The 24,989-nt window shown below is 44.3% G+C and overlaps 1 protein-coding gene across 1 annotated transcript in view; it reads left to right on the forward strand.

Annotated features, from left to right (window-relative positions):
- The window catches only part of CDH13 (cadherin 13), a 1,193,479-nt gene that overhangs the window by 974,004 nt on the left and 194,486 nt on the right, over positions 1–24,989 (forward strand). Inside the window, exon 8 of the mRNA XM_012466155.2 lies at positions 22,271–22,411. Coding sequence (XP_012321578.1) covers positions 22,271–22,411 — 141 coding nt within the window. The remainder of the gene's footprint in view (positions 1–22,270; positions 22,412–24,989) is intronic.

Consider the following 24,989-nt stretch of genomic DNA (forward strand, 5'->3'; position numbering starts at 1 on the left):
TGAAAATAGAAAGAAGACAGATGTGAACAAATTATGGAGGTAGAATTGATCAACTTGGTAATTGATAAAATTGGTCCAGGAAGGTCCAAAATCTAAGATCAAGGCAACTCAGTACCAGTTTTCATTTCTGTTCAGTATTTCCCTCTCTCTCATTCTCTCTCTCTCTCTCTCTCTCAAAAAACAGGGTCTCACTCTGCCACCCAGGCTATAGTGCAGTGGTGCAGTCTCAGTTTACTGCAGCCTCAAACTCCCAGGCTCAAGCGATCATCCCACCTCAGCCTCCCAAGTAGCTGAGACTACAGGCGTACACTACCATGCCTTGGCTTATTTTTATATTTCTTTGTAGAGACAAGGTTTTGCTGTATGGCCCATGTTAGTCTTGAACTCCTGAGCTCAAGTGATCTGCCCGCCTCAGCCTCCCAAAGTGCTGGTTTTACAGGTGTGCATCACCACACCCAGCCTGTTCATTTCTAATAAGTCCATTATTTTGCTTGTTTCATTTGTTCTTATTAAAGTTTCCATGCTGTTGGAGTTAATTGTAAGTAGAAAGTTAGGAATGGCCAAATGTTTGGTTGGTTGCTGAGCAGAAGAGCAATACTTAGCATCTTTGTTACATAACAGATCTCTATTTGTGGGAGTTAATATTTATAAAAGAAAGAGAGATGGGAGTCCAGGCATCCTTAGATGGTGCCATTTATTCTGTTTATTTTTAAAAAGCTTTTATGTTGTTAAAATCCTAGCCTTTGGTTTTGCATCTATAATGATACTTGGGCAGATTGTATTTCAGCTGGCATGGTAGGAAATGTGCTTTTTATTTACTTTGAAATAATGAAGATCTTTTGTCTTTTACAAAAATCATGACTATGTTTGTTCATTGATCCAACCAATGCGTGTGGGCATTTGGGAAGCGGGTATGGTCTCTGCCCTTCTGAAGCTGACAGTTGAGTCATTTATCCCTGAGTACACCCTCAGTATTTACCCCCGTTTTAAGCAGGTATTCTTCCTTGAAATTTATAGAATGTCAGAAATTAGTCATCAAGAACCAGGAGTGACTTTCAGTGGTTATTTAATATTTCAGACTTAAATATTCATCCCACATGCTCCTGCCTCAAGACTTGAGCTTGCTACCTCCTTTGTCTGAAGGGTTCTCCTCCAAAATATCCACATCTCCTCCTTACTCCTTTCACGGCTTTATTCAAATGCGACTGTCTCAGGCCACCCTATTTAAAACAGAGCCTCGGCCAGGCACAGTGGCTCACACCTGTAATTCCAGCACTTTGGGAGGCTAAGGCGGTGGATTGAGTTCAGGAGTTCGAGACCAGCCTGGGCAACATGGTGAAATTCCATCTCTCAAAAAAAAAATGCAAAAATTAGCCAGATGTGGGGGCATGCACCTGTAATCCCAGCTACTAGGGAGGCTGACATGGGAGGATTGCTTGAGCCCAGGAGTTCGAGGCTGCAGTAAGCCAAAATCGTGCCATTACACTCCAGTCTGGGTAACAGAGCAAGACCCTATCTCAATAAATAAGTAAATAATAAAAGAAAACTAAGCCTCCACCCTAGAACTCTCTATCTCCCCTTTTATTTCATTTCTCCCTTAGCACATACCACTATTGATCTTGTTTGCAATCAGTCTGCTCATTCCAGAATGCAGGCTCCAGGAAGAGGGAATCTATGTGACCTTGTCTATGGCCCTATCCATACTGGCTGAGAGAACACCTGGTCCTGGGTGGGTGAATGTTTGTGGAATGAATAGATGAACCCTCTCGAGCCTCGAGTTTCTCTCCTGAAGACAGGGTTGTCGGCAATGGGGAGAGCGGGTTAGTAGGGTGTCGGGGAAAGAGTGGCAAAGTTCCAGGATGCTTGGCTCTGTGGGGGCTGCTCCCAGCATTTTGGGCTGACCAGACTGCTTCTGCAGGGCAGTGCTGAGCTGAAGTCGGTCTTGCTTTACGCAGATATTTCTGGCTTACACAGCACTTGGCTTAGGACTGTTTTTATCCATCAGGCCCATAAGACAATTTAAAGGAACAAAAAATATCCATGTTTCAATGGTCTAGACCAAGTGCTAGAAGCATCCCTTTGGAGAGGTTTTTGTTTGTTTTGAGGAGATTATTTGTTTGTATAAACACTGCCTTTCAAAATTTAAGGTACTGCCTTATGCAAATCCCACGTTTCTAGTCAGAAAAAAAAGGAAAACATGTAGAGAAGGCAAAGCAGTCGTCCCATGGAAGGATAAATGGATCCTTCCCGGCCCACCCTCTGTTCTGAGGCTCATGCCCATAAAGGTTGTCAGGACACACAGTAGCCTGGGCAGTGGGGTCTCTCAGGAGGGGAGACAGTCACTTCCCAGCCATGGACATTTACCCCAACCACTGCGAAGAACCACGAATAACGTAAGACCATGTGCTGACTCCAGTGGAAATGGAGCTCAGAGTTGACAGAACTCCCTGAAGACTGAGCTCTCTTGAAAACATAAAATTGCGGAAGACCCTAACCAGACTCCAATCAACTACATTGGCCCAGTTGGACATTCAGCCTGAACTCTAAGTGTGAGACGTGTGTTCCATCCGCTGAGCATAATGGACGTTGGTGGAGTTTGCATTTAACCACGTGCATTCATTTTCCAGGGCTCCTGAAACAAATCACCACCAACCAGAGGGCAAACAGCAACTGAAATTTATTCAGTTTATTTACAGTCTAGAGGCCCGAAGTCCAAAATCAAAGCATTGGTAGGGCCTTTATCTCTCTGATGGCCGCAGGGAAGATCCTTCCTACTTCTGCCAGCATCTGGAGGTCCCAGTTCCTTGGTTTCCGGCTGCAAAGCTCCAGCCTCTGCTTCTACCTTGAGGGGCCTTTCTCCCTATGTCTCCATCTTCTCTTCTTCAGTCTCCTTTAAGCACACTTGTAGATTTAGGACACACCCAGCTAATCCAAAATGATCTCATCTCCAGATCTTTAACTTAATTATTTTTGCGGAGGCCCATTTCACATTCACGGGTACTGGGTGTTAGGAGCTGGGCATATATTTTGGGTGACCACCATTCAACACACACTAGCCCACGGAGATAACACTCATTTCACTTTGAGGAGCTACCATTCTTAGTTGCTTTGATTTTAAAAGCGCATATCTCTGTCCAGGATTTATTGAGCATCTATTCTGTGGTTTTGACTGTAATAGCTTCCACTTGCTGGTTTTATTCTGTGCACCAGGTCACAGGATCAGCGACACATAGGGATTATCCCATTTTATCCTCACAGTAGTGATGGAGGGAAGATGAGATTGCTTATTTTGCAGAACCGGGGCATGTGGGCATTAGAGAGTCTGATTTGTCCACGGTCATGCAGCTCTTTAAAAGCAGAGCTGAGACCAGGCACAGTGGCTGACGCCTATAATCTCAGCACTGCGGGAGGCTGAGGTAAGCAGATCAGCTGAGGTCAGGAGTTTGGGACCAGCCTGGCCAACATGGTGAAACCCTGCCTCTACTAAAAATACAAAAGATTAGTCAAACATGGTGGCAGGTACCCGTAATCCCAGCTACTCAGGAGTCTGAGGCAGGAGAATCGCTTGAACCTGGGAGGCAGAGGTTGTGGTGAGCTGAGATCATGCCATTGCACTCCAGCCTGGGCAACAAGAGCAAAACTTCATCCCAAAAAAAATGCAGAGCTAAGGCCTGGAACAGTGGCTCATGCCTGTAATCCCAGCACTTTGGGAGGCCAAGGTGGGTGGATCACCTGAGGTCACAAGGTTGGGACCAGCCTGGATTAGCCAGGTGTGGTGGCACGCGCCTGTAATCCCAGCTTCTGGGGAAGCTGAGTCAGGAGGATCACTCACTAGAGCCTGGGAGGGAAAGGTAGGTACAGTGAGCTGAGATTGCACCACTGTACTTCAGCCTGGGTGACAGAGCAAGACTCCGTCTCAATCAATCAGTCAATCAATCAATAAACAAAAGTTAAAAAATAAAAGCAGATCTGAGATTGGTCTCCTTATTTTGGCTCTAACGTCCGTGCTGTTTTCACTGTGTCGTAAGCAAGCAGAAGCAGATAGTTAAAGCATGGGTTCTGTGTCCAGGCACCTCATAGCAGAGTGGAAGGACAGAGAACTATCTATGGTTTATTGGGACGCTATGTGATATGTGCTACAAGGGAACTGTGTAAAGAGCTCTGCAATCTTTCCACCCTGGAAATTTCAGTAAAGGCTTCAAGTGACACCTGAGGCGGTCACTTGAGAACAGCAGGACTTGGCTGCATCTGAATGTAGAGAATTGCGTTCTTGGCAAAGGGAACGGCATCTGCCGAGAAATGCAAAAGTGAATGGACCACCCACCTGATCCCTCAAGAGCATCCAGGGGCTTCCGCAGGAGGTAGTCCTATGATGCTGAGACACCGTATTAGGCTATTCTTGCATTACTACAAAGAAATACCTGAGAATGGATCATTTATAAAGAAAACAGGTTTAATTGGCCCATGGTTCTGCAAGCTGTACAGGAAGCATGGTGCCGGGCATCCGCTCTGCTTCTGATGAGGCCTCAGAAAGCTTACAATTGTGGCGGAGGGCAAAGCGGGAGTGGGCACGTCTCATGGCGAAAACAGGAGCAAGAGGTTCCAGGAGGTGCCAAATTGAAACAACCAGGTCTTGTGTGAACTCACTCTCTATCACCGAGGTGGCACTAAGCCATGAAAGCTCCGCCCCAGGATCCAGACACCTCCCAGCAGGCCCCACCTCCAATACCGGGGATTGCAATTCCGCATGAGATTTGGTAGGGACAAATATCCAAACTATATCAGATGCCCCACAGCCAGGACTTTGGCATGGGAGGTCAGCCTGAGAAATCTCGCACTGATCTCTGGTTGCTTCCTGTGTGCCATACACTAAGCTGGCGTGGGTGGCCTTCCCTTCCTCAACAGCATGATGCTAGTAACCTGGGACCTCCTTCCACCTTCCTGCACTCCTGTATAACCACTTCCCAGGTCACTCCAAATTTGTATTCTCCTTATCTCAGGATCTGGCAAAGTGAGACACGACAGTAACCCAAACTAAGGCAAGCGCATTGGGGATGAGGAGGATGGAGTCATGTGAGAGTCCTTTTCCAGAAGGGAATCAGCCAGACTGTGTGCAGTGGGGGTGGGAGTGGAGGCTCCCAGTTTGAATGCCTGGGCACGGAGTGACCAGACATCTACCAGAACAGGGAAGGACTGTGTTTGGTTGGAGGAGCTGCTGAGCTTGCTTTGGGCCGTGCTGTGTTTGCAGTGTTCGTGACACATTTAGCTGGAAATGTCAAACACACAGTTAGAAGTATAGATCTGGGAATTAGTAGGTGGTCATTGAAGCTGTCAGAGTCTACAGGGGTGGGTGGAACCAATGCTGAGGAATAAGCAGGGTCTCCAAGAAGAAGGCTGACCCTTGCAGACTTGGTAGAGATTTCTTGAAGAGCTGCCATGAGTGGCAACCTACCAATAACAAAAAGTTATTCTCCCAAGCCCAGCCTCTACAGGGCTAGTGGGGGAGCTGGGAAATCGGCTCCCAGGTGGAATCTTTGGACTAGACCCAATAGGGGAGTTGGCTACTGGGTACGTGAAGAATAGTATTGTGTATGCTCCAGGGCATAGCAGTTGAGAGTATGGGCTACAGACCCAAGAGGATGGGTTCCTATCCCAGTGCCACCACATAGGAGCTGTGTGTCCTGGGACAAAAGAATCCTCACCTGCACAGTGAACACAGCCACCATAGCAACTTCGCGGGGGTATCATGAAGACCAACTAAGGTAACCCACCATGAGGGTTGAATACCATTTCCAACATGTAGTAAGTGCTCAGTGCACATAGTCACAATTATTATAATGACAGCATGTCTGGGTGGAGCCCAGGTGAACTGGCAAGCGATGACTCCTTGTGGACTGGAGCAGGAAGGTCCGCAACTTGGGGCCAGAGCCATGAGGGAGCATGATGCACAGAGGTGTGTTGGCACCCACGGCTGAGGTTTTTCCTTGCACTGGGACAAGGCACTGAGGCACTGGGATTTCCTCCCAGAAAGAGGCCAAGCGAGTCCAATTCCCTTCCACTTTGAAAAGGGCTCTGGAGGAGGGGCAGAGGGAAGGCAGAGATTTTATCATTTCTAGTTTATTGTTATTTTTTTAAATAAATGAAAAGGAGCCCTCCAAGGGCATGTTTATGGGTCTTATTATTTGCGAAGAAAAAACACACTTGTCTTTATCAACATCCTGTCCGTCTGCAAGGCTGAGCCGAGAAGGGCTAGACCAAATGTTAAGTCGTAACATTTGACTTCCTGTTCCTTGCTCTGCTAACGTGCCAGGCTGTTAATAGGCTTAGCCCTTGTCAGTGGAGCCAATACAATTTCAAGAACAAAATGAATGATGGGGCCCAGATCAGAAAAGCACTGCCTCGTGAGAACAGGTCAGGTCAGGACAGTCCGTTAGGCATCTTGTGCAAATAATACCGAGGAAAGGGGGTCACAGAAGCTGACTGTATGTACCAGGCATGAAATCACCAGGGGAGCCTTCCAGAATAATCCATGGTAGGGTTATTCTCACTGCCTTTTCTCCCTGGTCTACGAATTCGCTTTTGGACAACAGCTGTGGTGTAATTGGAATCCATCTTGTGTGATTTTTTTTTCCCTCAGATGATTTAGAATTAGTTCAATTTATTTTCAGAAAGTATAACCCAATGACAGCAGAAAAGCCGTGTCTCGAATTGCTTTCCTGTCCATGGCTGGAGTGGGTGGGTGTCATTTGCTGATTTATTGCTCTCTCAGTGGGCTTCTTTTGTTTCTAAAGCTACCTGGAATTAGGGCCAGCCATAGAACTCTAAACCAAAGTCAGCTTCGAATAAAAATGCATTTGACTCGAGAGACCACGGATAATGCTGATTAAAAGTAACCCTGCGTGGCAAAATTTGATTAGCCGATCACATCTGAATGGGAACAGGTTCTAGGGATTGGAGGACGCATTAGGCTCAGCGAAGGCAACTTTGATTGCGGTTTTCTACAGGGAGGATGTAGTGCTGATTAAATGACTGAAATTAGTGGGCGGGGACATTAACATGCAAAGGACTGACGTTAGGCAAAGGTCGTAAAGCTGGAATGGCTGCGAGTCATAGGTGTTTAAAATCTAATTTTAGAAACATCCTTCAACCCTTGGTGGGCTCCTGTGCCTCTGTCACTGGGAGTCAGTAATTGAATTTTCTGGACGTTTTGACCAGTATGTAACTTTGTGGAGCTGATTACACAGCAGAACGCAATTTTTAGCCTGACCTTAAAAGCATTACCTTCCGCTGTGTGATTAGAAAACGTACAGAGAGTGCCGCCCTTCTAACTGTGCTTGATTCGGGGGAGAAAAAAGATAAAGAAACACCTTGCTATTTCATGTACCCTGCTAAGATTCATTTAGATTCTACGCAGATCATTTAATAACAGATTTTGTAAAATCTTAACATACGGAGCCACCATAAAACGTATTATCTTTTATTACCCATACAGAGAATGACATTTTAGATGGTAATAAATTGAAACCCAAGGAAAGCTATTTGCTTTCGGAGAGTGCTCAGCGAATGACAGGAAGAACAGTTTCCCAATTCTACACCGTGGCGAATACGGCCCCCAGGGTCATTAGAGACAGCCCCCAGCTGGCTTTGTTGAGATTTATCTGAGCAACATTCTCTTGTCCCTCCTTTTCTTGAAAGGTCATTTCCATCCAAACCTCACCACTTGAGGATCCGGTTGTGCTACCATAATGTCCCTTTATCCATCCCATGCACTTGGAGATGTGTGGCTGACCTAGGGCTGAGCCTGTGGCTGGTACCAGCCAATGGGACATCTGCCTCCAGGTAGAAAAGAGCCCAATCCATCAGCTCCAGAGCACCCAAAGCCTCCCTCTGCATAGGCTACTCTTCGAAGAAGGATCTTCCCTGCACAGGCTTGGGCAGCCGAAGCCTCATCACCCTGCCACGCCCTGCAAAACCAGGCTTTCTAGAGACAGATTCAGCCTGTCTTACGTTGCCCATGCCTGCCTTTGGACCTGTAATAGCTGCAGCCTGTAATAGCAACCCTGAGGCCAAGTTTGCTGTGTGGTGATCAACATAACCATTTCTTGATTTATTCATTCATTGAACATTTACTGAGAGTGCCTGATGGTGAACTAGTTTGTATGATTTTTTCCCTAGTGATTTAGAGTAGGTTCAACTTGTTTCCGAAGACTAAAACCCGATGACCACATACAGGCAGTATCTTGGGATCTCCGTGTCTCAGGGGGCAAAGCACTAGGGATATGGCAGGAATAAGTCAGAGACAGAATCCTTGCCCTCGCCGAGGGCTGTAATAAATACTTAGAAAGTGACTGACACGTTGGAAATCATATGCGCCGAAGAGAAGCTTCTCCGGTATTTGATATTTACCACGTTGTAGATGGGAGGATATTCATCTTCCTACTAGACAGATTTTGCAGGAAAAGGTCTGGTTGACATCACACTTCAAAGGATTGAAATGGAAATATTTTCCAGAGAAATGACAGAGGATGCTATCCTGGGAAGGCGGGCCCCCTGTGAAGCTGGCAGCTGGGCGTGGAATGAGGCGCAGCTGGTGAGGCCGTGCCCCACCTGGAGCCAGGAGGCTGCTGGGCCTCTCAGCCTTCCGGGAAGCTCAGCAGTCACCGTCCAGAGAAGATGTGTTCATTTCCTGTGGCTTCTGTAACAAATACCACAAAATCGGTGGCAGACAGTATAAGAATATATTACCCTACAGGTCTAGAAGTCAGAGGTCCGAAATGAGTCTCCCTGGGCTAAAATGGAGGTGTCAGCAGGTCTGGATTTTTGTGAAGGCTCCAGGGGAGAATCCATTTTCTTGTTCTTTTCGTCTTCTAGAGACAACTGGCATTCCTTGGCTCATGGCCTCTTCCTCTGTGTTAAGGCCAGCAGCGTAGTGTTTTCTCTCCCCATCTCCACCTCCTCCTCTCCCCATCTCCCCTCCCCTTCCCTCTCTCCTCCTCTCCTCGCTCCCTCCTTGTCTCTTCCCCTCCCTTTCCCCTTCCCTATTTGTCTCCCTATCCCTCTCCCACTTTGTCTCCCTCCTCTTCTCCCTCCCCTTCTCCATCCCCGCCTCCCCCTTTCTTTCTCCCCCGACACCCTCTTCTCTGCTTCCATCATCCATCTGCTCTCCTGACACTGATGTTTCTGCCTCCCTCTCATGAAGATTCTTGTGATCACATTGGACCAATTCAGTTTTCCAGGGTAGTGTCCCCATTTCAAGATCCTTAACAGAGCCTCTTGTGCCACCTAAGGTAAAATAGTCACAAGTTCCAGGAAATAGAACATGGCCATCTTTGAGAGATACTATTCTGTCTGCCATAGAAGATACGAGAGCTTCTAGATCTGAAAGCCTGGTGGCATTTAGAGCTGACTTCCACTGTGCTGGATACATGAACCTGACATTGAGCATCTCACAGCATCATCACAGGGACAGACATGTGAAGGGAAAATTGTGATGCAGTGTCATTAACTCAACCAAGAGACAAACTCTCACCATGATATACAGCCAGGGCTAATACAGAGGGGGAAGGAGTGACTCTGGGAAGACCAAGCTTCATGATAGAGGCACATTCGAGCAAGGTTTCAAAGGATAAGTGATTGTTTCTAGGAGGTACGCTGAAGTGGCTACACTCACCATGGTGACCCCTGTGAGCCACACATACACCTCCAGACAGACTCCCAGAGCCAGAAAGTCTGAGTCAACCTTGTGACACTGGGACCCTGTGGCCTGATTAACTGACCTTGTGACATCCCACTGTTGTTCTACCTTAACTAATAAGCCAACCTTGTGACACTGGCTGGACCTTGTGACACCCCCTGTGCCCACACCCCTCTGTGGACTTTGTGACACCCCCTCCCCTGGCAACACCCCTCCCCCACCACCAGCTTGCAAAAACTGCCCTGAACTGTAACTTCTGTAACTTTCCTCTGCCTACCCCAAACCTATAAAACCAACTCCTATCCCACCACGTTCCGCTGACTCTTTTCGGACTCAGCCCACTCGAACCCGGGTGAATAAACAGCCTTGTTGCTCACACATAGCCAGCTTAGGTGGTCTTTTCATTCAGAGCAGGGTAGGGGTGAGGAATGTGCAGGGAGGACACGGTGCAGCATGAGCCAAGGTGCAGACATACCAATGTGTGAGAAAGCCCAAGACGGTATGAATTACAAATAGCCCAGCTTTACAGACTATAACACTGAGTGAGGAGAACGAAGAGATGAGGCCAGGAAGAGTTTGTCTTTCAGCATCATCACAGGGACAGATATGTGAAGAGAAAATTGCTAGGCAGTATCATTAAGCATGAAAACCTCAGACATTATCCAGTAGCCGCTGAAGGGTTTTAAGGAGAGTCCTTGGTCAGATGGTAGCTGGGCAGCTCTCTCTGGCTGGCTTTGGGGTGGAGAGGGGCATAGAAGGAAGCAGGGGGACCAATCTGGAAGCTGTTGCGTAAGTCAGGGAAGAAGAGATGAAGGCTTGACGCCATGTGCCCACAGGGGTGATGGAGAAAAGAGGACGGACAGGAGAGGATAGGGAGGCAAGATCGGGAGCTCTGGATAAGCAGTTGTTTGAGGTAAGACAGAGGGAATTGCTACAGACACTGCCAGGGGCCCGCTGGAAGATGATTCCTCCAGGAAGAAGGGCCAGGTGGTAGGGAAGATAAGTTCTCATATTGGCCCACGGAGGATGTGGGAGAGAATCCAGTGGAGACGTGTGTAACAAGATTGAAAGCAGGCGAGAGAGGCAACCGTGGTGCTGTTTGGTGCCTTAGAGAGAGTCTTCTTTTTCTAGAAAGGGAGATAAAAAAGGAAGTTTCACAGTCAGAGAACTTTTGGAAAACCATGATTTTCATTTTTCACTTAAATTGCATCATGAATGGATGAATTTTAAAGAAAAACATATAAGGGTACATCTTGACCTGCATTTAGTCATACGTTCATTCAGAGCAATGCTAACCAAAGTGTGTCCCTAGATTGATGACATCAGCATATCCAAGAAACGTGTGAGAAATTTAAATGGTGTGGCCCTGCCCTAGACCTTCTGAACCACAAATGCCACAGGTGGGCTGTCAGTCTGTGTTTTAGCACACCCACCGGAAGATGCTGGCACAAGCCCTTTCAAGAAGCACTGCCTCTGACTCTGTGTCTTAGACACCTGCTGTAAAAAGTTGAGAAAACAAAAGCTAATATGGCAAACAGTAGGTTGTGAAAATATAGAAACCATGAGAGAAAGAACATCTTAATTACATTTTATTTTACTTCAAAGTTAGATCTTCCTTGTCTGAATCTAGATTAGCCTGTCAGTTCAGCTCCTAACCAGCCATGTGCTCTTGGGATTCCCTCTGTTTCCTCTCACTCTGAGTTCCTTGAAGGTAGGGCAGGACTAGAAGGCCTCTAAGATACTTTCAAGAACTTGTGTCTCTCCAGCCCACAAGCACGCTGTTTGCCCTGTCTCATCCTGACACCTCCACTCTTATTCCCAGGCTCTTCTTTCTTCTCCGAATTCTCACCCCTCACACCCTTCCTTCAAAGCCCAGCTAGTCTTACATAAATCTGAAGCCACTGAAAAGCCACCGAAGCACTCCCCGTGAGTACACAACCCACTTAGCACAAGCTCCCTGCTGCCCTGGGGAGCCACCTATGTATCTTATCTTCACCCAAGCTGTGACTTCCTTGAAGGTCCAGAGCATGCTTTTTCTTGTCCCCTTCGTATCCAGAACAGAACCAGAATCAGCCTTCCTTTCCTATTCAGTGACTACATTTCATAGAGTTTTAGGATTAAAGGTTTCCCACCTTCTTCCATAGAATTTGACTTTCAGTCCAGGACCCCATCTCTAATTCTGTGGTAGGATATTCCCTCCCGCAGGAAGCACTCCTTAATCTCTTCCAGCCTCCACCTTTCCACCTATGATGTCTAGGTCAATTGGCCTCTCCTTCGTAATTCCACAGAACTCTGTGCTTACCCCATCTCATTGTGCTGAGATCATCTGGGTGTTGGTCTCTCCCACGGGACTTGATTCCTGATTCCTGTTATTTACATCATCCAGCACAATTCCTACTACACAATAAGTGCTCAATCAATGTTTGATGAATTAAATAAGCTCCACAGAGCTTCCCTGAGCACCCCACATTCTGACCCCCTTCACGCAGAGACCTTAATTGGTTACAAGACCATTCTGATAACACTCATCTCATCTGACCTTACAGACTTGCTTTTTGTTCATCTCTCTGGACCAGAAATGCACCAAAAGCAGGCTCTGTGTCATTCATCACATCCTGGCAGTTACTTGAGCCTAGTAGACACTAAATAAATGTTTCAGTGGACTCGCACTGAATGTCAAGTATTTGCCACCTTGAGCCTACAGGAGATGCCTTTTCCAGGTATGCTAGGAACGCCATTGGCAGTTTATTTACTGTAACTCATCAGGAGCAGCAGAAGATGCACACGTTGCCTGGAAATGTTTTATTTGATTTTGGTGTCCCTCAACCTCAAATCTATCATTTAGGTGATTCCAGCCGCGTATGTCTAAGAGACAGTGTTTATTTCCCCTGCTGCTCCTCCACCCCTGCCAGCTTTGTTGCAGGCAATAAATCTGGGGAAATGAGTGTTGCCTTCTCCTTGCCCACCAGGCCCCAGCCAGGAATGGGGGAAAAAAAAAACAGCAGGTGACAGCCAAGAACGTGAATGTTCACATTCATACTGAGAGGCAAGGTGAAAAGAGGCCTAAAGACAAACACCAGTCAAACCAGGCTCACCCTCCTGCCTGGGAGAATGGAAGAACACCAGGCTCACCCTCCTGCCTGGGAGTATGGAAGAACACCACTCGACCTCTGCAGTGGGAATAAGGCACATTTTATGATGTGTAAGTGGTTCCTGCTGGATTTATGGACTACCTATTCCCAGTGTTATGTGGCCAGAGTAGTTAAATCAAACTCCAGACAGACAACAACTCGTTCTGCTTCAGATAGTGTTTTCACCAATCTCTTGCAATATTTATAGACCAGGTGTCAGGTGCAGCCAGGCTGGGGAAGAATGTGGTCCCTGTTTAGGCTCCATATTACAAGGTCACTTGGGATCTCCAGCTGATCAGGGCAAAGCTAAAGAGGAAATGAATGAATGAATTCCATTCCATCTTTGCTATGTAGGCCATGTGAATGTTTTTCATTAATGATACCTTAAATATTAGGCTACAAAGGGATTTGTTGACAAAAATGCCTTTTTACTCCTTTCTTTGACTCCTAAAGCAGAATGTATGGGCCAGAGCCCATTTTCACTGGCTCACAATGGCCAACTGGTGTCTCTGTTTCCAACTAAGTGCTTTTGGAGTGAAATCATCTGGGTAGCTTGAAATCAGCCATGGTAGGCGTAGCTAAACCTCCAAAATTGACAACAGTACAAATCTGGAGAATCTATTCTTAAACAGTTACAGGTATACAAGCCTTCATTTTTTTTTTTTTGAGACGGAGTTTCGCTCTTGTTACCCAGGCTGGAGTGCAATGGCGCGATCTCGGCTCACCGCAACCTCCGCCTCCTGGGTTCAGGCAATTCTCCTGCCTCAGCCTCCTGAGTAGCTGGGATTACAGGCATGCGCCTCTATGCCCAGCTAATTTTTTGTATTTTTAGTAGAGACGGGGTTTCACCATGTTGACCAGGATGGTCTCGGTCTCTTGACCTTGTGATCCACCCACCTCGGCCTCCCAAAGTGCTGGGATTACAGGCTTGAGCCACCGCGCCCGGCCTCCTTCATTATTTTTTATGTATTATATATAATTTTATATTTATATATTAGTATATAAACATCCAGTATATAAGACATGTTATATAATTGTTATGTAATGGTTGCAATCAAGACTATGCAATAATATATAATCATATTTATGTAATAATGGGCTAATTATGTCTTACATAATATGACTAATTGTTACATAGCTATGATGTCCCAGGCAGTGAATTAGTAGCTGAGAGATAAAACTTTAAACAAGGCCCCTGATCTCATGAAGCTCAGATTGTCAAGATAGCCACCAAATTAGTAATCAATAAGCAAGCACTGTGATGCCATAGTACTCAGTGTCTATTGCTGCATTAAAAATTATCTCAAAACATAGTGACTTGATACAAGACAGTTTCTCTGCTCAGGAATCTGGGCATTTCTTAGCTGTATTCTCTGCCTGATGAGCGCTCACAGAGCTACAACCAACGTGTTCAGAATCTGCTGTCTCACTGGAAGATTTGTCTAAGGAAGGCTCCACTTCCAGGTTCGCTCAGTGGCTGCTGGCAGCATTGCTGGCAGTTGCTTTTGGCTCTTCCTGAAGGCCACCCTCAAGTTTTCTGCTACATCTTCAAAACACTTCCCAAGGATTTACTAAATAATAGCGGTAGCATCTCTTGAGCATTTATGTATGCCAGGCTCTGTATGTAGCACTTTACCCCTTTTAATTCTCACTTATCCTGTAAGAATTATTCTCCCGCACTTTACGGATGAGGAAATGGAGGCAATGAGAACATAAGTAACTTGGCTGGGATCACTCAGCTAATGAGTCATGGAGCCAGGGTAATAATAATTGATCACATATTGATTGCCTCCTTCTTAAATGTCAAACATCCTGTTGTGCACGAAGGTTCCTGCCTTCATGGAGCTTCTGTGCTGTGAATAATGACCATCAGCAAAGGAGCAGGAAGTCACCTGGAGCAAGAAGTAGAGGCAAAAAGTTCAAAATGAAACAAGTGGGGTACAGTGGAAAGAAATTCAGTCTGGACAGACTGGTAGGAGGGATGTAGAGTGAAGTTCAAGACGAGGCAAGAGAGAGAGGGGGTACGGTGCGGGTTAATGGGAAAACCATTTTCCATGTCACATCTGTTCACTGATTTTCCCCCCACAGCTACCATTATGCTTGTTATTAGTGATAAATGTTCCGTTAAATGCATACTTATATGGAAGTCATCGTAGCTATGTAAAACATTGAGGGTCCGGTGATTGATTAAGTGCCAGATTTAATGACATGGCTTGATTCTTTTCTCAAGATGAAATGTTTGGTTTTCAAATCAATGTGGTCAGTGAACCTGGCCTGTGTCTGCGGAGATTCACTCGAGGCTTTTTCTAGCAGACATACCATCTTGCTTTGGTTTCTAGGATATATATTTGCTGGTAGCTAGTCGACACCCAGGAGGAGATAGCAAATGCAATAGAAATGCATGACTGCAGAACTCGAACCAGGAGAGCAGCTTGACTCTCCTAGATATGTCTTACAGATCAGATAGCTTCAAATAAAATCAGAGGAGCCAATTTAATTTTTCCAGTTTTGACACAGTGCATTTCTTCCTCAAAATAAAATTCTATCTCCTTGAGCTAGAGTTCCCCAAAGTATAAGTCACTCCCTGAGAATAAATGACTGTGCTTTGGAAATGCCACTGATATGCTCAGACCTTTGAGATATAATTTAGTTTGGGGAAACAGTAATATATCATGATTATCAATAATGAAAGTAAATCGCCCACCTTGTGTGCTGAGTACCGGCTAGGTGTTGTGGCCAAAGGCATGGTCCTTGCCCTTGAAAATTTTGTCATCTACTTAGGGAGATAGTAAATGGGCATTCAAAATAAAGCAGAATGGGAAACAGAGCCTTCATATTAGACAAGGTAAGCTAAGCACTGTCATAAACAGCCCTTAAACCTAAAAAATGGCTTATGTCGGGGCCAGGCATAGTGGCTTATGCCTGTAATCCCGGCACTTTGAGAGGCCAAGGTGGGCGGATCATCTGAGTTCAGGAGTTCTAGACCAACCTGAAGAACATGGAGAAGCACTGTCTCTACTAAAAATACAAAATCAGCCAGGCATGGTAGTGCATGCCTATAATCCTAGCTACTTGGGAGGTTGAGGCAGGAGAATCACTTGAACCCAGGAGGCAGAGGTTGTAGTGAGCCAAGATTGCACCATTGCACTCCATCCAACCTGGCAACATGAGCAAAACTCCATCTCAAAAAAAAAAAAAGGCTTATGTCTTGCTAACTTCATAGTTTAAAGCAGGTGAGCAATAGGGCTTTGCTCCTTCCATAATTTGGAGATCCAGGTTCCTTCCTTTTAGGGAAATAGAAAGTGTGAAACGTTACATGGGAGGTTTAAGGACCACACCAAGTACCTAACTTGTGCTCACATTCCACTGACTGCAGTCAGCCACACAAGTCCATATTACTGCAAGGACACCGGGGCTGCACAGTGTAGCCATATGCCCCTGGAATCCAAGGAAACAGGATTTGGTGAACACACAGCATATTTTTCACCACAAGTTCCTTTGCTTGCAAGCAACTAACACTCATTCTGGCTGGTTTTGGTACCTAAAAGAAGCTCTTGAGTAGACACTTGAATAAGTTACAGAATCAAGGAAAGCATTGAAGTCAGGGGCCAGCAAAGATCCCAGTCCTTAGCACCCAAGCTGCTTCTTCCTGGCAGAGCAGCACCTTTTGCAAAACTCAGCTCAAAAGCTGTTTGGAGCTGAAGTTGATTACACTCATCTTTCCTCTGAGCCTTGAACCAGAGAAACACAGAATCAGGTGAGGCCCAGGGAGAATAAAACTTGATCTTGAGAATGGGGTTGACCTTGATAAGGGGGACCCCTTCTCACTGATCAGTTCACTCACCTAATGATGGGGCAGTTGGACAAGTGAAGGGGAAGCTGGACAAGTGAAGAGGCAGGGTGCCTTCCTCACGGGCAGAGAGAAGCACTAGGGTGGTAAGTTACATTCAAGGCAAAAATCCCTCTGTTAGTCCTAGGAGATACATGGAGAAACGCAAGAGGGTTTACCCTACATTCTGTCTTCATGACTCTCAGTCCCACATTTCCTGTTTTCAGAATCCAGTTGTCCCAGCTTGAATGAGGGAGTTACCTGTGAATTGGTCAGTTCTGGGTGAGGGAGACAAGCATGATGCATAGCCACTGGGGTCCTTTTCTCTGCATCAGTGTTTCCTCCTGGAGAATGGGGCATCTGTGGGCTGGATACCCAACCTAAAGAGAATCTCTTCCAGCAGAGTCGCAAATGCAGAGTGGCCAGCAAGGATACAGAATTAAAAATATACGTGTATATTTCAAGTAAGAGTGACTCTGAGAGCTAGAAAATTAGGGGGTGATTTTCTGGAAAAGGCTCCCAGGATCGGGAAGTAGGTCAGAGGCAAGCGGACAGTATTCTGATCGTATAAGAGCAAAGGATTTCATGTGGCATTTTCTCTAATTTTTAAGTGCAAACTGGGTCTTTTGCATTCCAAAGGTTTCTTTTATTATTCATTTTGGGGATTTTGTTACTGTTCTCCTTGTGATAGCAATAATGTTCATTACAGAAAAATCCCCAAATCATAACAGGCCAGTGAAATTTTTATATTAAAATTGCTTTTAAAAATGAAAACCTGGGCAGGACATGATGGCTCATACCTATAATACCAGTACTTGGGGAGGATCATTTGAGCCCAGGAGTTTAAGACCAGCCTGGGCAATACAGGGAGACCCTGTCTCTACAAAAATACAAAAACTAGCAAGGTGTGGTGGTGTACACCTGCGGTCCTAGCTACTTGGGATACTAAGTTGGCAGGATCCCTTAATCCTGGGAGGTTGACGCTGCAGTGAGCTGTGATCGTGTCACTGCATTCCAACCTGGGTGACAGAGTGAGACCCTGTCTCAAAAAAAAAAAAAAAAATGTAGAAACTTGGAAGCAACCCAAATGTTTATCCATTAGGGATTGATTAGATAAATTATAGTGGATCTTTACAATGGACTATTATACAGCCATTAAAATGAATAGTTCTGTAAGGCTGAGATTAAAGTTTTATGGTAAAACAAATTGTAATGCTATGTAAACAGTATTACTTTGATGAAATATGTGTGTATATAAATGTGTCTATTAAATATGTGGGTATTTAAAGTGTATGTGTGTATGTGTCTACTTGTGTAGGAAAGAGGAGATAACTATCAATATTTACCTCTCAGAGGTGGGGTTGGGCAAGGGTGGAGGAGTGGTCTTTGAAATGACTGTATCACTTTTATGTTGCTTACAATAATTGGATATTACTTCAGCAATGAAAATATTTTTGAGGTTAGCCTTAAGTTTGCCTGAAAATGTAGACTTTTGAAACCTCTTCCCAAACTTTGCGATTTATCTACTTAATAGTCTAATTGATTCTCTACTAGGTTAATCGATGTATTTTTCATTATAGCTGCAAAGTTTTATTTACTTCAGGAGATGGAAATTGACAAGTTTGTTTTCTAAAATTATTTATACAATTTGTTTAAGAGAGTTATGCCAATGTGTCCTTCACTTCCACCAACCAAAATTTTGTAGAAACCCCATCTCTACAAAAAATACAAGAATTAGCTGGGCATGGTGGCATGTGATTATTGTCCCAGCTACTCAGGAGGCTGAAGTGGGAGGATTGCTTGAGCCAGGAAAGTTGAGGCTGCAGTGAACCATGATCACATCACTGCACTTCAGCCTGGTGACAGAGTGAGACCCTGTCTCAAAATAAATAAATGTTTTTTTAATAAAGAATTATGGTAACTTTCCCTGAGCAAAAAAAAAAGTTTCTGTTTAGGGGAAACTGTTAAAAGGGAAAATGATGTATTCATAAAACGATTGGGATACTGTTGTGAAGAACCTATCTTGATGCTATTGTATGATGTGATAGCTCCTGTGCTTTCTCACTAGTAAGATAATTGATCATAGTGTTATAACAACGTTGCAATATTAGTCAAAACTCCCTTATTCCTACTTACAGAACATCTGAATCAAGTGTTTTAAGAAAAGCCAAAATGTATTAGCTCATAGAATTCACAAAATCTGAGGAGTAAATCCTGGCTTCAAGGATGACCATTAAGGGGCTCAGATGTTAACAACAACAACTAACTCCATCTCTGCCTCTTAGTCTGTGTTACCTTCCTTCTCAGGTTGACTTTCTTTATGTGGTTACAAGCGGCTACCACTAGCTCTAGATTGATGCCTTAACCACTTCCAGGTTTAACACAAAGAGAACTTCTCTTCCCTAAGAATTCTAAAAGAACTAAAGAACTATGTCCTGGAATTGAATTTCAGTCTCGGGGTGGACTAACTTAGGTTATGTGTTCATCGCATGGTGATGGGAATGGAAAGCCCTAATTGGCCAGGCCTGAACCACATGACCATCCCTAAATCGGGAGTGGGGTCAGCCCCGTCTGAACTCCGCCTGTACTGAGGATGGGGAAGGAGTGATGCCCAAGGGAATGATAGCATAGGTTCCAGAACAAGAGGGAGAAGATGTAGGACAGCAAAGCAGCAGACGCCCGCTATGGTTAGTGCTTGAGGCAGTCCCGTAGCAGGTCCCCAGAGCAATATGTACTGCAAGTTGGAGAAGCATGAATGCTATGAATGAGGACTTTATCTCCTCGGCATGTCGCTGTCATAGAGTCACCCTGGTCTCCCAGTTTGCTTCCCTTGGCAATGTCAGGAGCTGTCCTTTAGAGACCAGCCCTGTCTGAGATCAAAAACTAAACATTCTCATAGGACTGGTGAAAAAGTAACATCCTCTTGGATAAAAATATTGAAATATGAATAAAAAACCTTAAAACATTCATATTCTTTATCCTAGAAGTTCCACATCTTGGGATCTATCATTCAAAAACAAAATAAAAAATAAAAATAAAAGTGGCCAAAATATATATAAGCCTTCGTGAATAAAGATGCTAATTGCAGTGTTATTTTAAATTGTCAATATTTTGGAAACTGCAAATAACCAAAAGGCCTAGTAATAGAAGATGAGTAGATCATAAAACATACATATGATTATATTTTATGCAACCTTTAAAATAACATCTAGGAATTATGTTGGTAAATGATATTATATGGGAAAAATAATATATTTACCATATCTTCAATATTGGGGAGAAAATCCACATAATTTTTATGTCAATGATCATGTGCTTTAAAAAATAAGTGTGACGTGTTATGACAAAAGTGAAAGTGTTATATAAGAAATTAGTCCTGTGATGTTCAGGGTAGTGATTAACATGTTCAGAGACACTTGGGAAGGATTTTAAAGGTGGCCAATTTACTGGTTTCATATGGTCCAGCTGCAGAAATTATGGCCAGCAGTACATCCAATCCAGCTTGTCAATGATTATAAGCAGAAAGCCACTTCCACTGGGCTCAAGTTTTCTAGCTTCAGCTTGTGAATGGATGGGATTTCAAACGTGTGTACCGAGAAGTGTCAACTAAACCAGCCAGGAGCAATTACCAGAATTCTTGAACCAGGCAGAACCAGGGCAGATGACACCTCAAGCACCTTCACCGAGCAATGCCAACTGACCCAGCCAGAACCGGAATTGGGTACTTTGTCAATTCCACTTGGACTCAGCAATCAGAGAACTTTGTGACCTTCGATCCTGATGGAGCTAGAACTGAAACCAAACCATGAAGTGTCGAGCTGTCAAAGGAGCACACCAACTTCCCATTCATCACTGTGAATTTCAGTGGAGGGCCTTAACAAACCACCCAGCGGAACTAGTACTCCTTAAAATAGTAGCTGGGAAGACGCTCAGAAGCTAAAGGAACAGCTGATGAAATGTGTCCCCATGAGCAGACAGCTAACAACGCTTCAAAATACTTTAAAGTTTTTGGGAGAGCTAGCATTGAGCTGTTGAAATTCACCATGTAAACCCACGACTTAGAAGAAAATGAGACATTCTCCCTTGGTTTTTGGTTCTTTGCTCCCTGTGGTATTTCTTAATTATTGGTCAGTATAACCAACTGTTTTTGAAGCTGTCGTACTGGTAAGGACTATTTACGTGATTGTAAACAACTATTCCTTTTGTTACTGAAGGTGGTTCAACTCGGACTCTCTGTGTGAGTGATTAAGAAATCTATCCAAAGTGGGTTAAGCAAATAAGGCAAATTATGGCCTTCATTACCTGAAAGGTCACAGGCAGGGCTGGCTTCAGGAGTGGCATGATGAAGTGGCTCCAGTATAACCACTAGGAGAACCGTTTCTTCTCTGAGATTCAAGTATATTTCTCTTAGGACATTGCCTTTGTTCTTGGACGTGGGGGCTTCTCCTGCACATCCCCTCCTGTGGTCATGAGATAACTCCTCTAGCCTCCCCGACTAAATGCTACCAGGTCCACACCACAGGGAAACAGAAATTCCTTCACCTAACTGTCAGACATACAGCCTGGACTTAACATTATACCACTGGAATGGAATCCACTGATTGGCTTCTCCTAATTAGGGCTCATTCCAAAAGTTCAATGGGTAGGAGGCAGAGAAAGGCAATCCCAACCCAAACCACTTGAGCAGAGAAGAAGTAAAGAATAGGTCCACAAAGGAAATGTGGGCTGGTGCCTTACCAGATGAATGGTATGCTCATTGACAAAGATAAGCAGAAATCTACTACCAAAGACGGTTTAAATGTAGGGGCTGTTATTTACCAATGACTGCACTCTTCATCTTAGGATCAGGGCTATTCGGTTAGTTGTCTTGACGATATAAACATGATCGCCAAATCTTTGTCAAATATTCAGGTGAAAAACATGTATGTAAAGAGAGAATATGCAGTATTGCTTGGGTTACATTTATCAAATCATTGGATTAAATGCATCTTCCAAATGTAACAGCCTGTGCAACAAAAAAGACATGAAAGAAGTGTGATATAAGTGAGTCTAAACCTTAGCGGATTTTTTTCCCCATCTGTAAAATGGGAACGATAATTACAGGTTGAGCTGCTTGTTGAAAAGACTAACAAGGATTTCTGTAAAGTGCAGCAATGCAATGCCTTCCTGCCTCATCAGAGTATTCAGTAAATGTGAGTTCCTAAAGCTGCTGTCTTTGTTCTAAGCTCATCATCAAAGGTAGCCTCATTTTCAGATCAGCCTCCTGAGATCTCTGAAATAACAGATATGGATGTGAACATTGAAGTACAATGTATACCCAAACCCAGGAAATGGAGCATTCTGTAGTATATCAAATGTCTCCCTAAATAAGGACAGGAAATTTAATATATTCTGTCCCCATGGAACACTCCAGTCTTTGAATAGTGACTGTCTTATATTGGAGAAATTCCAAAGGCACATTTATACATAATAGGTAAAAATGTTATCACTGCTTAAAGATGCCTGCCCTAGATGGAGGAGGAGGGGGAGACAGCTCCAGCAACACACTTGCCACCCTTCCAAAGCAGCAACCCAAATCTAGGTGTCATATTCTTTTTTTGTGCTTGTGTTTTGTAGACTCTGGAAAATCCCAAATATGAATTGATCATCGAGGCTCAAGATATGGCCGGACTGGATGTTGGATTAACGGGCACAGCCACAGCCACGATCATGATTGATGACAAAAATGATCACTCACCAAAATTCACCAAGAAAGAGGTAAACCCCTGTGCCAGACACCACCATTGTGGGCACAGCTACCATTACTGATTGATGTGAATTTGTGTACCACAGCTCCTGCTGGCTCCTATGTCAACATCAAAATACTCCTTTGTGGGAGAGAGGATGGTGTTTGGCTGGAATTCCTTCTCACATTTTTATTTTGTGTATGTGTGTGAAGCTAAAATACCAGAGCACAGTGAGAATAAAAGCACTGAATCTTGTTAAAGTCCATAAGAAAATAACTTTTAATGCCCAAGTGCCATTTTCATAGTTTTATTGGTGTTATTTAGCACTGAGTTATGACAGTCCCATTGTGATTTTAGCATAACAATAACTATTTTTTTCCAGCAAGTGCAGATTGAGAGGCCAGACAGAACAGCAGCAAGGAGGTAAAGCAGATTTCCTAGTCAATAACAATGTGGCCCAGGAGCTTATAAATAACAACCAAGTTAGCTCGTCTAGGAGAGCCATTATTTACTCTCAGCCCCTGTGCTTTTATGATTATGGATCATGGTTGTGGTTTCCCATTATTCCAAGGGAGCGATGTTTGGGGAAGGGCTGAGTACCTGAGATCACATTCAGTTGCTGAATTTGTACCCAAATCAGGAAGCCATTTGCACTATGCATCTGATGGAAATGTGCTAAGATTATGGCTTCTTTAGGGGCCAGGGCCAGGGTGTGGATTTGATGTCCTTCTTCCTGACCAAGTGAAGTCTATGGAATAGGTACAATGGCCCCTGACTTTTGCAGTCTTTACCGCATTCACCATGGTGTCTCCACCTGAGATCTGTTTCCTCATTTGACTGTGTGAACTTGGCTTTACCATTTTACAAATTAACTTACTGTGAAGCTCAGAGAATCTAGAGAACAAGCCACAAGGTCATGGACAGAGAAAGTGGCAGAAATGGGAAGTGAACCAAGTTCCTGTGACTCAAAAGCTGCACTCCTAACTGTGATACTGTGCTTTCCTCATCTGCCATCAATGCTTACAGCCTCTAGGGTGTTAAGAGGAAAGACCTATATATGGACCTGCAGTTGCCCCACCCCTCTCTGGAGGAATCTCAAGGCTACCCTGGGTGGCTTGGGACAGATGGATCCTCTCAACCCCCCAGCTCCCCAGTGGCTCTGTATTAGTTCATTCTCACACTGCTATAAAGAACTACCTGATACTGGGTAATTTACAAAGAAAAGAGGTTTAATTGGCTCATGATTCTGCAGGCTGTAGAGGGAGCATGGCTGGGGAGGTTTCAGGAAACATTCAATCATGGCAGAAGGCAAAGGAGGAAGCAGGCACACTTTCACATGGAGGAGTGGGGGAGAGAGAGAGAGCAAAGGGGAAGGTGCCACACACTTTATTATTATTATTATTATTATTATTACACTTTCAGTTCTGGGGTACATGTGAAGAACATGCAGGTTTGTTACATATGTATACACATGCCATGGTGGTTTGCTGCATCCATCACCCCGTCATCTACATTAGGTATTTTTCCTAATGCTATCCGTCCAGATCTCATGAGAATTTTATCATGAGATAGCACTGGGGGATGGTGCTAAAGCATTAGAAACCATCCGCATGACCCAGTCACCTTCCACCAGGCCTCAACTACAAGACTGGGAATTATAATTCAACATGAGATTCGGCTGGGGACACAGAACCGCATCGTATCAGCAGCCCCGCATGGCTCACTGAGGAGGTAGACGTCCGCCTTTCTCCCTGCGGTGTCTTGGGCACTCAGGATTCCAACCTCAAAACAGCAAGGTCCATGGGAGCTTGATCTGCTCCATTCTCTGACTTCCCATAACAGTGTTCCTCTAGCTGCTAATACAGACTGCTCACTATTTCCATGGTTCCAAACTGGCATTTCAAGAACACCATTTCTAATTAGTTCCAAACAATTCTAATTCAGTTCCAAGAAATTAGTCCCACATATTACACCACTGGGGTGGGGTTGAGAATTAAAAACATATACTTCAGGGTCAGATAGATGTGGGAAACACTGAATGGATTACGTTAAATGGTTTCTTTATTAACTTTAAAATGCTTTGTGTTTCTCTAACAGGGTTAGGTATGGTCTGTAGGGTTTCTCAGACTTTTTGGCCTGGGGGCATTTTTTTTCTAGACTGTCTCATATGGCTTATTGAGCTGGTGTTTCATAGAATGTTCATTGGGGTATTTTTGTTTATCTTTAGAATTTCTTTTCAACCTATTTCAAAATAAAAACTCAAAGCATGTTGTAATATTCAATATAAACGTAACAATGAGAACAAAAATAGGATAACCTCGACCCAAAATCTGAAGATAAATCCGTGTTACCAACTATGTGAAATTAGTTACTTTAATGCCACCCTGAATTTGGCTCCTGTGACTTAGGAAAAAAAGAAATGTGTGCTCATTTGTGGACCAAACACTATGAATGAGAGACTATTGTTTTTAATGTCACTGAATCTAAGGAACAATTTAACATGGACTGTAAAGGTTAGGTTAGCTACCATTCTGCAATATAATATTGATTTCAAAATATCATATTGGAGACACTAAAAGCATACAATGTTATCTGTCAATCTTAAAAAA

Source organism: Aotus nancymaae, unplaced genomic scaffold (genome assembly GCF_030222135.1).
Source record: "Aotus nancymaae isolate 86718 unplaced genomic scaffold, 86718_ANA_hifiasm-v0.15.2.pri h1tg000030l, whole genome shotgun sequence".
Lineage (NCBI taxonomy): Eukaryota > Metazoa > Chordata > Mammalia > Primates > Aotidae > Aotus > Aotus nancymaae.